Here is a 16,475-nt window from a genome sequence, read left to right on the forward strand (position 1 = left end):
ATATGTACTTATAGTAGTATTAGATTAATTATATTTAACTACTATTTATAAATATTTATGAATATGTTAATTCATAGTTAACATGCATTAGATTTAATATGTTAAATAATACATTTAATTGTTACTTTGTATTATATTCTACATATTTGTAGTATATGATATGTAATATATAATGCTAAATTATATATATAATTACATTAGACTATATTATATGCTATGTATTCTACTATGTGTTATATGTAACATTTATATTTGTTGTTTTTTTGTCTGTTTCTCTCACATTATGTAAACTCCACTAGATTTGGGTCTTTACCTTTCTAGTTATCTCTATATATCTAGCACTTAGAAGAAGGAGGAAGGCCAGGCTCATAGCAAACAACTAAAAATTATTTGGTAAATAAATGCTACCTGCCACATCTGTAAAATGTAGCTAATATATTGCCTCCATGAAAGTTGGTTCCTTTCAAGTTCTAAAAATCCATGATTTTTTACTCTTTTATTACTACTGTATCCAGTTTTATTTTATATAATGTGGAGATATAAAGCAGAATGAGTTTCCTTTCTTTTTTGTAGGAGAATTGCAGAGGAAGATTGGCTTGAAAGTACTTGAAATGAGAGGAAATGCGGTTGTTGGGTACTTACAGTGTTTTGATCTGGAAGGCGAATCTGGTTTAGTGGTACGAGCCATAGGGACAGCGTGTACACTGGATAAATTAAGTAGCCCAGCAGCATTCCTTCCTGCATGTAATTCCCCATCCAAAGACATGAAGGAGTAAGTATGAATCACTGAATTATTCTTAAGGAAATTTTTATCTTTTACTATAATACATTTTCATTTGGCTCGAAAATTTTAGTAGTGTTGTTTGATATACATTTTTTCCTAATGATGACTGTCAACATTTGAAGCTTAAAACTCTTTAGATATTCCTAATATTTTGTATATAGTCTTAATATGAAATTTGAATAAAGTAAGATACAATTAAACTTAGCCAGATCTTTAAGCACTGTATATCTAAAGCATAAAATGAATATTTATGAATTGTGTGGAATTTTACTTATTCTCTGGGGAATGCTTAAAACCCTATACTTGGTAATTCAGTTATGCTGATCATTAGCAACATATTATAGAAAGCAGGAAAGACTGACTTGTGCAGGCGTCTCAAACTTGAATGTCTACAGAGGCCAAGCAGTTTATATAAATAATTGAGTATAATTAAATAGGTAATACTGGGGACTGTTTAAAGCAGACATTGGAAAACTTTTTCTATAAAAGGCCAGTTACTGCCTGGCTGGTAAGCTCAGTGGTTGAGCATCAACCTATGAACCAGGAGGTCACGGTTCGATATAGCTCAGGAGCCCTCAGGGGATGTCCCATGGGGAGTAGGCCTAAGCTGCAGTCTGGCTTCCCTCTGCGGGAGGCAACCAGGCAAAGGTGCTGTCCCCATCACCCTGCTGCTGCTGCCACTGCCTGCCACCGGCCCTCCTCGGCCCACCTCAGTCCTTACAGCCACCGCAGCTTTGTCCGGAAGACGTCCAGTCTATCCAGTCTAATTTGCATATTACCTTTTTATTAGTATAGTTATATAAATAAAAGGCCAGGTACTGAGTATTTCAGGCACTAGCTCTATAGTTTCTATCTTTATTTACTAAAAAAAGGAGTTTGTTGATCCTGTCTAAAGGCCTTTAGGCTCACACATGGGTCGCAGTCCTAATCCTCAGTGTGGGGCATACAAGAGACAGCCAATCAATGATTCTCTCTCATCATTGTTTCTCTCTCTCCCTCTCCTTTCCTCTCTGAAATCAATAAAAAAATATATTTTTTAATATATTTAAACAAATATATGTTTTTTAAATATATAAAATTCATGCACTGGGTGGGGGGGTCCCTCAGCCTGGCCTGCCCTCTCTCATAGCTCAGGAGCCCTCAGGGGATGTCCCATGGGGAGCAGGCCTAAGCTGCAGTCTGGCTTCCCTCTGCGGGAGGCACCCAGGCAAAGGTGCTGTCCACATCACCCTGCTGCTGCTGCCACTGCCTGCCTCCGGCCCTCCTCGGCCCACCTCAGCCCTTACAGCCACCGCAGCTTTGTCCGGAAGACGTCCAGTCTATCCAGTCTAATTTGCATATTACCTTTTTATTAGTATAGTTATATAAATAAAAGGCCAGGTACTGAGTATTTCAGGCACTAGCTCTATAGTTTCTATCTTTATTTACTAAAAAAAGGAGTTTGTTGATCCTGTCTAAAGGCGTTTAGGCTCACACATTTAAAAAAAACTATGTGTGATCCAAGAAAATAACTTTGTTGGCTGGATTCAGCCTGTGTCATTGTTCAGCATGGTGGTGCTGGTGCTGTGACAAGGGAATGTTTGGAATAGACTTTCTGTCAGAACGATTGGGGTGAGACAGACGATTCTGTTGGAGATTAGAAATGCTGACTATTCTGTACAGCAAGGGACAACTCTTTATTATGAAAACTTTTCCATCCTAAATGCCAATAATACTTCCAATGACAATTTGATATAGAGAATCTTCTAGATCAAGGATCAACAAACTTTTTCTGTAAATAACCAGAAGGTACAGGAAAATAATTTAATCTTTGCCCTCAGCAGCTTCTCAACTCAGCTACTGTCCTGTGAAAGCAGTCATCAACAGTATGAAAATTAATGAGTATGGTTGTGTTCCAATAAAACTTACTTCCTCACAAAACAGATGGCAGGATGGAGTTGGCCTGTGTTGGGTTTGCTGACCCCTCTCCTGTATCATCAGAGTTAGAATTCGGTAGTCAGAAACCTGAAATGTTTTCTAGTTAAGCAGTAGTCAAGAGAGGTTGACTAGAAAACAATCGCAATCTTTTTAAAAACAATCCTTTTTAAAAAAAAATTTAAATTTTTTATTGATTTCAGAGGAAGGGAGAGTGAGAGACAGAATTATCAATGATTAGAGAGAATCATTGATTGGCTGCCTCCTGCATGCCCCCTACTGGGGATCAAGCCTACCATGCACAGGCATGTGCCTGGCTAAAACACACTCTTTTTTTTCTCTTTTGAATTTTTAAAAATATGTTTTTATTGATTTCAGAGAGGAAGGGAGAGGGAGAGAGTTAGACACATCGATGATGAGAGAATCATTGATCGGCTCCCTCCTGCATGCCCCACACTGGGGATCAAGCTGCAACCCAGGTGCCCTGAGCAGGAATTGAACCTGGGACCCTTTAGTCCGCAGGCCAATGCTCTATCCACTGACCTAAACCGGCCAGGGCCTAAAACACAACCTTTTTAAAAAAGATTTTCCCCTTTATCTTAAGTTTATTCTTTTTATTTGTTTCCTTTCTGTTGGCCTTTAGTTATTTGGATTAAATTTTATCACAAGAGAGGGAGCACATATATTGCCTTATTTATAATATTTGGAAACTAGAGGCCCGGTGCATAGATTCAGGCACCGGTGGGGTCTCTTGGCCTGGCCTGTGGAGATCAGGCCGAAACTGGCTCCCCGACATCCCCTGAGGGGTCCCAGATTGCTAGAGGGTGGTTCTTGGATGCCACACCCTGGAATCGGGTTCCCTCCTCTCTGGTTCTGGGTGCATCACCCAAGAACCACAGCTGCCAAGTCACCACAGCTTGGCAGTTCCTGCATTGAGTGTCTCCCCCTGGTGGTCATTGCGTGTCATAGCTATCAGCCAGTTGGCCGGTCGCTTAGGCTTTTATATATATAGATATGTTGCAAATGAAATAACTTTTAAATAAAATGGAAGAATGAATTTGCTTTATATTCTACTTAAAATCTATCTTAAAAATATATCAACTGCCTGTTGCTACAGGGGAAGTCCCATTTCAGGGGTAGATTTTGGGGGAAATTTGGAATTCAGATGTTTTTTTCTTCTCTTTCCATAGCAAAGTTAAGTAAGGACCTCAGGTCCCACCTCCTCCTGCCACCCTCCCTCTTTATCTACACTGCCTTAAGGGGTCTGTGATTTCTGAAGTTTTCCTCTTTTCACTAACTTAATGGAAAGAGAAAACTATAGTACCTGTTGGTGTCTTAAAATGATGTATGGGCAATAGGGGAATACATTTTATCTGCATTCAGGAAGTGTTTCAATAATGTAAATCTTCTGGGATTATGTAAGTTTTCTCCTTTTCTAAATTTGTTGTAGCCATTTGCATTTAATTGTCAAATATTCACTGTGAAGAATTTAACTTGCTTCATTAAGATTTTTCTGCAAGACATCTTACTACCTAAGTCATATTATTTTAACCCCCACACCCCCACCCACACACAGAAAAACCCCCCTCAATACTCAGGCTGCTTTATTTCAACTAGCTTCCTTTGTATTTTTGATAATGAATCAATTTGAGTGCTAGCTTAAAGTTGTTTTATGATTCAGTTGATTATAATTTTTCTGGTATTTAATTATAACATTGTTGATTCTAGATGGGAATTTAATAAAAGGTAGTTTGGATTATGTTCCTGCCTGAATGGATTTGATATTAGAAGTGCCACTTGGGTGTTACTGAAAGGCAGCCTTTCATAAAAAGAGATTGTTACGAATTAGAACTCCAAGAATACATTATGATGATGCTCCAGTGTATTTGAGTTTTAATGTGATATCATAATTTGAACATTTTACAATGCTCATTTTATTTTATTTTACCTTTATTAATGTGTGTTCTATTCCATCAGTTTTTTTTTCCCTTTTAGATGTTTAATGTAATGTACAATATAAATCTTTTTGTTTCCTAGCTGAATTATCTTGGTGGTACAAAGTGCACTTAAATATAATTTATTACTTCTCTACTTCAAAGAAAAAAGGACTTTCTAAGAGATTTTAGCCATAATTCCTCCTCTGTCTGACACTGATTCTTAGACTTTTTTTGTGTGTTAATCATCACCTGAGGATATTTTTTCCTTTTTTTTTTTTTTAGAGAGTGGAAGGGAAAGAAAGAGAGAGGGCAGAGAGAGAGAGAGAAAGAGAGAGAGAGTGAGAGATAGAAACATCGATGTGAGAGAGACACACCAATTGGCTGCCCTCCCGTACAGGACCTGACGGGGGCTGGATCCAGCCTACAACCTAGGTACATGTCTTTGACTGGAAATCGAATCCAAGACCTTTATGTGCATGGGCTGATTCTGTCACCACTGAGCCACACCAGCCAGGGCTGATTTTTAGACTTTCTAACTTCATTAGTCACTTCAACAGAGAAAGAAAAAACAAAAATAAAACCTCACTCAATTTGTATACAAATAAATCATCAATGAGATGTTTGATTTTTATTAGTTATATTAAACACATTTTAAATTTAAACTAGCAACAAAAACAGAAACAATTATCCCATTTTAAAATCAGTGATATTTCCAGAAAGTAGTCTGTAGACTGTTATTGTCAATTAATGATAGCTCATGTTTGAACCTTGACAAATTGTGATTGTTGGGCAATGGAAAAGAAAAGGAGACACCAGGAAAAGTTGGGCTCTCGGCCTGCTTTTAATTTGAATTCTAAAAAAATTGTGATGTGATTGCCTTAGCCGGTTTGGCTAAGTGGATAGAGCGCTGGCCTATAGACTGAAGGGTCCCAGGTTTGATTCAGGTCAAGGGCATGTACTTTGGTTGTAGGCTTGATCCCTGGCCCTGGTCAGGGTGTGTGCAGGAGGCAACCAATTGATGTGTTTCTCTCACATCAGTGTTTTTCTCTGTCTCTCCCCTTCCCTTCCACTCTTTGTAAAAAAAATCAATGGAAAAATATCCTTGGGTGAGGAGTAACAACAACAAAAAATTAAAATAAAAAAATGGAGATATGATAGTTTTTCAGAGTATATATAAGGATTATTTTCACCTTATTATATATGAGCAAAGGCATTGAATAGTGAAATAATTGCTAATATGAAGTTAGGATTTTTAGTTCTGTAATATACTTTATTTTGAAAGGTTGTATATGAATATATACCTGTGTTTCTGATCTAAATATATTCATACATGCTCATGATGTGGTCTGTTGCAGGATATAAGTTGATATCTTAAAATATTTCAATTCAGAATGTAGTTTAATCTATTTTAAGTTTAAATAATATGTTTGAGAGAGCTAGACAAAAATCATTCAAGTTTTTAAAAGAATTGTTTCCTTGTTTTGTTTGGTTCCCAGTATAACTTGAGTTATACTTGATATGCTAAAATATGCAATGTTTATATCGGCTTATATCCATTCAGTTCAGTCATTTCCCTTTATGCTGTCATTTTTCTTATTCTTAAGTACTCCTATCTCAAGATTCTAGACAGAAATAGGTTTGTTAGTTAAACTTTCTTTATGAAAAATATAATTATATCAGCAATTATTTATATATCAGTTTCAAAAATAATATAAGAACTTCGTGTTTATAGACTTTTAACTTTTATGGGTATTTTCTTCCTAAAATGCTGTGGTGATTAAAATAATAACAAACATTTTAGAGCAGCTTAAATCCAAATCTTAGTCTTTCTAAGAAATTTAATTCCACTGACAATTCTACCTGCTATCTTTCGTATTCACAGTCCTAATTTATTAATCTGATCCTTTAAAACTATAATTATATCCTAATGAATGAATGAATATTTAGCTATTTTTTTAAAATTTCAACTTGTTTTTTTTGTATGCTAGGGATTAAAAAAAATAATTCCTCTCCCCTAACTAAAGCTCCTTTGAAATTATTTTAACAAAACTTTGCTATCTGTTGTATGTATTGTTTTCTTTTCTTCCACTTTGACCACAAATTCCCCCAGGTCTCCGCTGGTTCATCCTCCAAGCCATGGATGCCGCTCGACTCACAACAGCCCAATTCACACTGCTACTGGCTCCCGACTTACTCAGAACTTCTCTGTGTCTGTTCCCACTCTCATCTACACTGGTACGAGACTGCTCAGACTCCAGAGCTGGGGAAGGCAGGCCACAGGCAGAGTGGCTGCAGAGGGCAGGCAGGCAGGTAGTGTAGGCAGGTACCACAAGTCTTGGCTTCTTCCTTTTCTCACTCAAAGTCCAGTTGCAGTGAAGAAATCCTGTATTTAGCCTCCATAGAGGCGCTAACTACATGGAATTGAAAGTGTTCTTCCAGTTTCCAAAGTCTCTTCCATAGGTCTGCTAACAACCCTGGGTTCTGTATGCACACTGTGCGTTTTTCTGGGGAATCCTCCAGTATGTGTTTTTGCCATTACAACTACATTTGGTTAGAATAAAAATGAATGATTCGATTCTAAACAAAATAGCTTCCAAAGCTTCTGATTTGCTTATGTTCTTTATGTACAAACCTTGTTACAGTAGGGTCTGTTTTATTCTGTGGAAGAGAGCTTTTGGAAAAGAGGTAAGCAACTATGCTGCATAAAATGCAATGATTTTCTGTAGCTCTATTCATTTTCCTCTCTGCTCTGTTTTTAGCTGTGGCACTCTTGATGCTATAGGATAAGGAAACATTTTTCTTTCGATGATTATCTGTGTGTGCAAATATAAAAACAGTTGTGGATATTTACACACACCATTTGCAGTCATTGTTATTTCTTTGGTAACTTAAAAAAGAGCATTGTTTATTTGCAAGTATTTTCAGTCATGTATTTATTCTTTTTGTTTATTTCTCCTTTTAATATTTTTTACCCCCCTTAGTCTGTCATTTCATGCTTTTTTGCTTTTTTACTTGGCTTATTAACTGTTTCAATGCAGATAATTATTTATTTGAAGAATGATGAATGGTTAAACAGCAGTTGATTGACTTTGGCCTCATACCCAGCTCCACACTTAAGAAATGACTGCTGGCCCTGCCCCAATATTTCCTGGTGTTTGGATCATGCTGCCTTCCATCAAATCCTTTGGCACATGATTATTTAATATTTCTCCACCTTCTTCTGGCAGGATTCCCTTCAATGAAGATCCCAACCCCAATACTCACTCATCAGGACCCTCCACCCCTCTGAAAAACCAAACTTATTCCTTTTCACCTTCCAAGTCCTACAGCCGACAGTCCTCTTCTTCTGACACAGATTTGAGTTTGACACCCAAAACTGGTAAGGCGCTTCCACCCATCTTTTATTTTTTTCTATATTTTCTTTTTCAAATTTGTTTCTGTTCCTTGTTAGCTTTCCATCCAAGCCTTTTCTCCAGTTTTTTTGGCATTTAAGGTTAAAGGTAATGTGAACAGTGATCATTTTTACTACTACAATTAAAATATGAAGATTTTGTATAGTTCAGAAATCGACATTTTATTGATTTTATCACAGTGTAGCTATGAAGTCCAGCATTTATTTTTGCAGTATATATTTTTCATTTCATGCTCAAGAGGAATAACATCTGAAAGCATTTGAATAAAAAGGAACACTATTAGTTGCAGTTGAATTCCTCATGCAGTATAAGCATTTTGAATTCATTGTTTCTGTCTATTTCTGAATATATTTGTAAAGATTTTATTATGAAAAAATCTTAAGAACAACTAATATGGTTATTTTGGAATAATACACCTATTAACTTTTTGTTATTTAAAATGTTTGTTTTTTTTCTTGTCTTAATTTCTAAATTAGAAAATAGCAGGGTTTTTTTTTTACTTATTTTTGCATATATTTCAATGTATGAAATTTATAATTTTTCTGTCTCCTATGTGTGTTTTGATAATTTGAAATTTTATGAACACATTTTATGACAAAAATTGATTAAAAATTAAATTCTTTACTACATAAAATAGAATTAACTTAATCATTAAATTATTATTCTTGAGAAAAAGAAAAATAAATAAAACATTTAAAAGTTAATAGTTTGCAATTTTTGTAAATACTATTTTTGTCTGGCAATTTCTTGCCAGATTAATGAAAACATTTGGCATAGTTCTTATTTGTGTTATTTTTAATTTATCTTGAATAACCTTATTTTCATGTTAGCCAAGAAATTTATAAAATGACCTGATTTTATGAAGGCAATGTAAAGAAATCTAATTCCAGAACCAGTACTACTTCCAAAGTAAAAGAGGATATTAAAAAAAAGCCTGTAGATTTAATATCTACTTTTACAAATGTAGTCATTTATATGAGCACCTAATTCTTTGAAAAGAGTATCTGTATTTTTATATATACATAATTATGACTGACATCTTAAAATAATTGATATTTGATAGTATTCTTAACCATATTCATGTTAAGCATCTAACATGATTTATAGCATCTTAACCATATTCATGGAACCATTCAAATAGTGCTTTTCTTTTTAAAAAAACATATTTATTTATTAAATTATTGGGGTGTCATTGGTCAACATGAACATATAGGTTTCAAGCATGGATTTCTATGATATAGTATCTTCAAATAGTGGTTTTCTTTGTTTTTTACTAAAGAATGAAATTCTGGCCTTGAATTCATGACAATCAAAACAAGAAAGACTGCCCTAGCCAGTTTGGCTCAGTGGATAGAGTGTTGGCCTACGGACTGACGGGTCTTGGGTTCAGTTCCAGTCACGGGTACATGCCCAGGTTGTGGGCTGGATTCCCAGTAGCGGATGTGCAGGAGGCAGCCAATCAATGATTCTCTCTCATCATTGATGTTTCTATCTCTCTCTTCCTCTCCCTTCCTCTTTCAAATCAGTAAAAATATATTTAAAAAACAAACAAAAAAACAAGGAAGACTTAGGATAGTATTTGAAGAATAAATTTTCTTAAAAATATTTTTAAAACTGTCCACTTGCTATTTATTTGTGTATTCCAGGCCACTTTTCAATATTATCTTTAATTTTTGAAAGTATTTCTTGATCTTTCTGTTTCTTTTTCTTTAGTTCACCATAAAGTCCAAGACTAAAGAAGATTGTCAAGTAATACATTAACTGAACTAGTCTATTCTCTTAGCTTTCTAGTTTGCAGTCAGTTGTATTATCAAATGAAAATATTTTTGTATTTTATTTTCTAGCTCCAACTTTTTAGTTTTTTAAAATTTAGTTATAATAGAAGTATTCTCATATATTTCTATATTTATAAGCTACCTCTAAATAAATTATTTTTTTCTGCCTATAATTATTCACTACCTCAGTAGCATATTTATAGGATATTAGTCATTTTTAGTCCTTTGGCTTTATCATGATTCCCTGAATATCTTCAAATACTCCTGAGGAGCATTCTCATTTCTCATGGAGATTTAAAATAGCAAATGTGATTGTTCTAAAATTTCTAAAACTGTAATTCAGTATGTATTTCATAATTTTCTGTCTTCTAATTTACCTATATTCAAAATCAGTCTCCTGAGAAATAGAGTAGATAAGCTGATTATTATTGATTCATTATATGTAAACTGAGGAGCCAAAAATAGAATGAAATTAATAAACCTTAGACTGCGATTTTTCCCCCCCCCATTTGTAGTTAAAGTTATCATCTGTTTTTCAGGTAGTTCTTATTTAAAAAAAATTTTATATTGATTTATTTTGGTTGATTCAAATTTGTGACATTTTATAAGATTTTATTTTCATACTTTTCCCAAAAACTAGTCACAGTGGAATTTTAGAATGCTAGTGTTAGGATACTGACTTGGCGCCTAACTCAAACTCATTTTTACTTTTTTTAGTCAGGCTTTTAACCATGTAAAGAAATGGTATTTGACCCCTAGGTACCCTCATTTTTATAAATGCAAATAGTAGTATGGTCAAATTGGAGTATTTAAAATTTTAGAGGAGAAAGAAAAGTATTAACATCTTGAATCTGAACAGAAAGAACATTTATTTATTTAAGATGAATAATGGCAACTGCTTAATGTGGTACTGTTTGATTTTTCAATTTAAATACTCATAGGGATATGTTTGTTTTTTTTAGTAACATTTGAAGAGCTGTACTTTACCACTTTAAATAAGTATTTCTATTTGAGGCAACAAGATTCTGGCTTTAAAAATTTGTTAGATGCAGTACATTTTAATCTTCCACATTCTTATGCAAAGAAGGCAGGTAATTTAAGTATTTTAAGGAAATCATCTAAAAGTTATTAGAATGGCATAAAATCTTACTTCAGTGATTTAAAAATTTTAAAGAATGCAAAGTTTGTAAAGGTTTTGTTAAGTTTTAGACTATGCCTTCTATTTATATTATGTTGGGTATATGTCTTGCTAATTAATGACTTCATAAGCTTAGTGTAATTTGTGTATGCATTTTAAAATTCATTTTTACTGTTATGTTTTGGTTCATCATTGCTTTCCTTATTCTGCATTTTCTGATCATCTTCTGAATGTACATCTTTTTCTCTGCTACTTTCCTCCACAGCACCTTACCCACAGAGTCAAGGGATTTTCCTGTATCCCAGCTCCCCCTCTCTCTCTTGTGGTTCCCTTCATCTTAAAAAGTCCTGTCTCCTCCTCTCGGAATCTAGCCTTTCCCCTCATCATTCTAGCCTTGTCAGCCCAGTTCTGAGGAAAAGTGTTTCTTTCAGTGACGAGCTGTTCCTGGCTGCTTCTGGTAGGATCACCTTAATGTCAGCTTTTTAATCCCTTTGTTTTGAATCATTTTTGACACTACAAAGAAGTAGTGGGTATTTATGCAGGATGTACTTCTTATTTTCTTATTGTTAGACAGATTTAAGTGATTAGAACTATCATGAGGACATGATTGAGGATCACTTGATAGATAATTGTGAATATTCTGCTAAAATTATTTTATATATTAAAAAGTATTATATTCTAAGGACACAGATAGACATATTTCCAATTATTATTAGGTTCTTATCACTAGAGTGTCTGTTTTACTTTCTTTCCCTTCATACCAACTCTATTCACATTGGACCTGTACCATCATGTTGTTAAACCATATGGTTACATTAGTAAATTATTCTGTTTGAATCAGTTTAAGTCTCGTTTTGGTAATATTATTTCATTATCCTTTTTTTCCTGTCCATTGCTTTAATTTTCAAATTATTCTGTATTTTTTTATATTTCATATACCTCTACAAACTTACATTTTTTTATGGTTTTCAATATGCTTCATGTAAAGAGCTTAGTTTAATTTCTATGTTTAGTATTGTATAGTCTCTAAGAATCATGTTTAGGTTACTACAAGGACAATAAATTTCCTTTTTTTAAAAAACAGAACAGAATGGGACTATACATATGCTAACCTTTGTTTCCTTATCCAAGAACAGCTAAAAATATAAAAAGTCATTATAGTGACTATGACTATATATTTCTTCAATCTAAATGGTGGAATTGATGAACTAGTGACTCTAGTTTGTAAAGAACTGGCTTCTCACCTGTCCCCTGCTTTCTATAATTCTTTTACCATAGTTGATCTTTTGGTATTATCAAAAGAATAAAATAAGGTAGGGAATGAAGTTTATAATTAAGCCTTTAAAAATACATCTAAGAAATTGTGAAATATAATTCTTTCATGCATAACGACATACATTTGTGATGTGTCTATTACATGTTTGTGATTTTTAGTTTAAAAAAATTATGTTGATTTTTGCAAACGAGTGTGGAAAACTATGGATATTAATACTGTTTTGACATTAATGTTATGTTTAGGAATGGAATTTATCAGAAAACACATATGACTATATTTCAAAATTACCCTGAAATTCATGCTCTTTAGAGAATTTTTGAATATTTTAAGTAAGGACAATTAGTGCTTTCCTTTTTATACTTAATATTAGACAAACATTTAACATTTCTCATATTTAGTATTCTAAAATTGTTAGCATAAGTAATTGGTATTATCATAATTATATTTTATTGGAAGATTGATTTACAAAATTGAATATTATGCAAAAATTCAATACTTTAATTTAAAAATAATTTTTAGAACAAATTAAGTCTAAAACTAGTTGTGATCAGTAGAATGTTGACATATTGCTTCTAAAATGAACTTGCTGAGTAAAATATGTGTTTACTTGCCTCAAATACTTTTAAATGTTTGGATCATTTAAACAGATTTTGACTCATAATATTTATGAAGATGAATGCAATTAATCTTTCTGCTTCTATAGTTGTTTTTTTTGTTATTTATGTACTGATGTTCTGTAGGAATGGGAAGTGGTAGTGCTGGAAAAGAAGGGGGGCCGTTTAAAGCTCTTTTAAGACAACAGACGCAGTCTGCATTGGAACAGAGGGTAAGATGCACTCAACATTCTTTATTTTTACACTGTTGATGTGATTGTAGTATCAATCTTCCATGTACTTATAACTTACTTCCGTACTGCTTTTGGTCATGTATCTGTAATGTAATTTCAAAGTCTGAACTGTATTTAAGGTATCATAGTGATTTGTTTATGTATAATAACTTTTAATTTGGAATAATTGTATAACTATTTTTGTTTTATCCTTCAGTTTCTTACTAGAAATAGTCTATTTGCAAATATTCATTGAAGGTGAAATTATTTCTAATTTTACATTAAAATTATAATATATAAAAAGAAATAATAAATACTTTTCCTGAAAAAAAAGTTAGTTTTAAACATTAAAAGTATATTATTAGTATATTAATATTTTTATTTGCTGAGATTGTATTTATTACTGGCCAATCTCTTTAGCATAAGAAATGCACAGATTTCATATTTCTATGGATTAACATAAATAATGTGTTTGTTCAGTATTTGAGTACATTTCTTTAAAATATTATATGTTAACATTTTATTGAATATGTTAAATGGAAAAATGAGTAGTTAAGTTATTGGATGATTTTTCTCTCTTCATTTTTATTTTTTTATAAACTTCAATGCTAAGGGAGGATCGCCTCATAGGTTCTGTAGAAGGCGGGTATGTTCCTAAAACATGTGTGAGAGCCTATTTCTTGTATGGTAGTTTTTCTAGTTTTAATATTGATCATTTAAGTTTCATTTATGCTTTTAACACATGTTGCCAGCTTTTTTTCTTTTCGTAATGCAAAGTTTGTTTTTTTTATTTAATAGCACTATGAGGCTGTTTTTGTTTTCTTTTTCCTACTTAACTAATACAGTGCATGATTTTATGTCCTGTCAGTTACTTTAAGGCACAGTTCCATAGCTCTCATTATGTCTGATTTACAGAATGTCTTTCACAGGTTCTATTTTACACTAGCATTTAAAAAAAAAAGTTGCAATATAGCAAATACTTATAAAAGGATGCACTTTATAAAACAAAGGTGTGTTTTTCCCCCTAGAGGTTGGCCTTTTGAGAATATTTGTGTTTTTCAGATTCCATTATTATGAACAATACGAATTTTTTTAGGCTTTCTTTGCTTGTGCTGAGAGTCTCTGTGTATGCACTGTTTGCCTTTTAGACGGGCTGGAGAGAATAGACCTGTCCTTCCTAAGCAGAGTGATGAGACTTTAGCTGTACCCGGTTCTTGGCTTTATACCCTATTAAGCAGCTATTGCCTTTCAGCTATTCTCACAGCTTGCAGGCACAAAAAGCCCACCTAAATATTCACACCATCCATTGAAAGCAAATCAAGATAAGGACTAAAAAGAGGGAGAAGAGGGCCAGAGTGAAGGTGTGTCCCCTTATCATTTTTTAGTGCAGAATGCTCTTACTTCCACCCCTCCCAGTTTTGTATTCTCTACAGAGTCCCTTTCACTAGGAATATGTCCTGTAATCTAATTATCATTCTAGAATTCACAGGAACCGAAAAACTTGCGTTGCCTTGATATTTGATATAATGAGATTTTGCCTGTATGTTGTACCTGTGACTTTACTCTCTGTACTAAGAACGTTTAAAAAACATCTAGCATTATAAGAAAAATAATTCTAATCACCGAAAATGGTTTTGGATTTGGTTTCGATAAAATTTATGTTTACAAATATGCTTTTAAACATTCTTAAAATTTTGGACACATTAACACATACGTTGGGCATACGTTACTAGATAATCTTCATGGAATTAACAGCAGAGGTGTGGAGAACTTTAAATTTTCATTTACAATTTGGTAAAACCTGAGTTAGCAATATATTTACATAACCTTAACCTTGCAGTATCAGTTACTTGAATTTATGAGACCACCTCTCTACCCCGTGTACAAAATAAATAGAAAGAGCATTATCATCTTTGACTTTCCTATTCTTTTGTGGCTGCCAATAGTGTGGCTTTATTTTGGGAAGTATTTGTACAGAAGTATGAAGAATTCTGTCCATATGTGTTCAGATGTGCCTTAACTCTGCCAAGTTGAGCACTGAATCAAGTTGAACCTAGGCTAGTTGTATCATTTTTTTATATTCACTTTAAACACATTTATTTCTACCTCTTGCCACCTTTAATAAATTATATTGCTTTTTTTACTTGAGGAAAAGAGAAACTTTGCTGAAAATCCTTTATTTAATGGATTATTCAAGTAGAGTTCTCAAAAATAAAAGTATTTTCCCCCTTTCACAAAAATATTAAAAAAGCAGAGGCCTGGTGCATGAAATTCGTGCACGGTGCAATCTCTAGGCCTGGCCAGTGATTGAAATGTAAGCATCTGGGTGGAAGGGCAGGTCCCAGCTGACCTCTGGGCTTTGGGCAGCACCTGGGTCTCTGAGCTCCCGTGCACCCCCCTCCGCCTGAGTTATGACGCCCGAGTCCCCATGTGGAGACGCAGTGAGCGTGGCCGGATGCTGCGGGCCAGGGTGCAGCATGGGCCTCTGGGCCGCCCAGCGGAACCACACGGGAGCCAGGCGGGCAGTGTGCTCTCTCCCAGCCAGCCTCGCCGACTGGCTCCTGGGTGAACCCACGGAGAGACTGACCAGCCCCTGCGGTCCCGGTGGCTGCGGCCTGGCTCACCTGAATGAGGCTGCGTGGGTGTGGGGCGGGCTCCTCATGGGTGCCTGGCACCTCAGCATGGGGGCTTCCCCAGCACATGAGCCCTGGCGTCCCTGGTTAGCAGGGGGAGTGAGAGCGAGCTCGACAGACACCCCACATTCTCACCGCACCTCCATCCCCGTCACCCCTGCCCCCAGGTAGCTGGCAAGAGGTCGCAGCACGTCGCTGATGCCTGCTATGCTCCACGCCACGCCCTGGTGGTCAGCACACGTCATAGCTAGTGGTTGGTTGAACTCCTGGTCTCCCGGTTGAACGACCGCCCGAGGGGACAATTTGCATATTAGGCTTTTATTATATAAGTTGACAAGATCTTGGAAACAGGTGTCAGATTACTGGGAGATGAGAAATAGAAATAAAAGTTTCATTTAGATTTAGGTTTTGCCTATGAACTATTTGATGTAAGGCAAATAGATATATTTTTCAATATGACTCTTCTTTCACCTGTAAGAAAAATAAAATTACTCTGTCGATTCTGGGATGTTTATTTTTCTTCAATAAAGAAACCTAGTTAACTTAGTTTGACCTAGTGTTTTTTAAATATATTTTACCTTGGAATCTTTCATTTAAATATGTTTTAGTGAGGAACACATTTTGGGGAAACATTGATAAAGAGCAAACCTATTTGATAAAGTATGACTTTTTTAGAAGTGGGGGTGAAATTATATACTAAATCATAGGAATCTGGCATGGAGTTTTATGTCTAGAAAGTTACTCTGGTCTCTTAGGATAATGAAAAGAACATATGATTT

The 16,475-nt window shown here is 34.6% G+C and overlaps 1 protein-coding gene across 14 annotated transcripts in view; it reads left to right on the forward strand.

The window, feature by feature from the left end:
• C2CD5 (C2 calcium-dependent domain containing 5) overlaps positions 1-16,475 on the forward strand; it is a 102,091-nt gene that overhangs the window by 22,650 nt on the left and 62,966 nt on the right. For 6 of the 14 annotated variants that reach the window (XM_006769638.2, XM_006769646.2, XM_006769641.2 and 3 more), the window contains exons 6-9: positions 574-772; positions 7,863-8,014; positions 12,978-13,063; positions 13,677-13,709. In XM_006769638.2, coding sequence (XP_006769701.1) covers positions 574-772; positions 7,863-8,014; positions 12,978-13,063; positions 13,677-13,709 — 470 coding nt within the window. Of the gene's footprint in view, positions 1-573; positions 773-6,745; positions 6,871-7,862; positions 8,015-12,977; positions 13,064-13,676; positions 13,710-16,475 lie in introns of all 14 variants that reach the window. The other 8 variants (XM_006769640.2, XM_006769645.2, XM_006769649.2 and 5 more) reach the window with 3 other exon arrangements.

Source organism: Myotis davidii, unplaced genomic scaffold, assembly GCF_000327345.1.
Source record: "Myotis davidii unplaced genomic scaffold, ASM32734v1 scaffold163, whole genome shotgun sequence".
Classification (NCBI taxonomy): Eukaryota; Metazoa; Chordata; class Mammalia; order Chiroptera; family Vespertilionidae; genus Myotis; species Myotis davidii.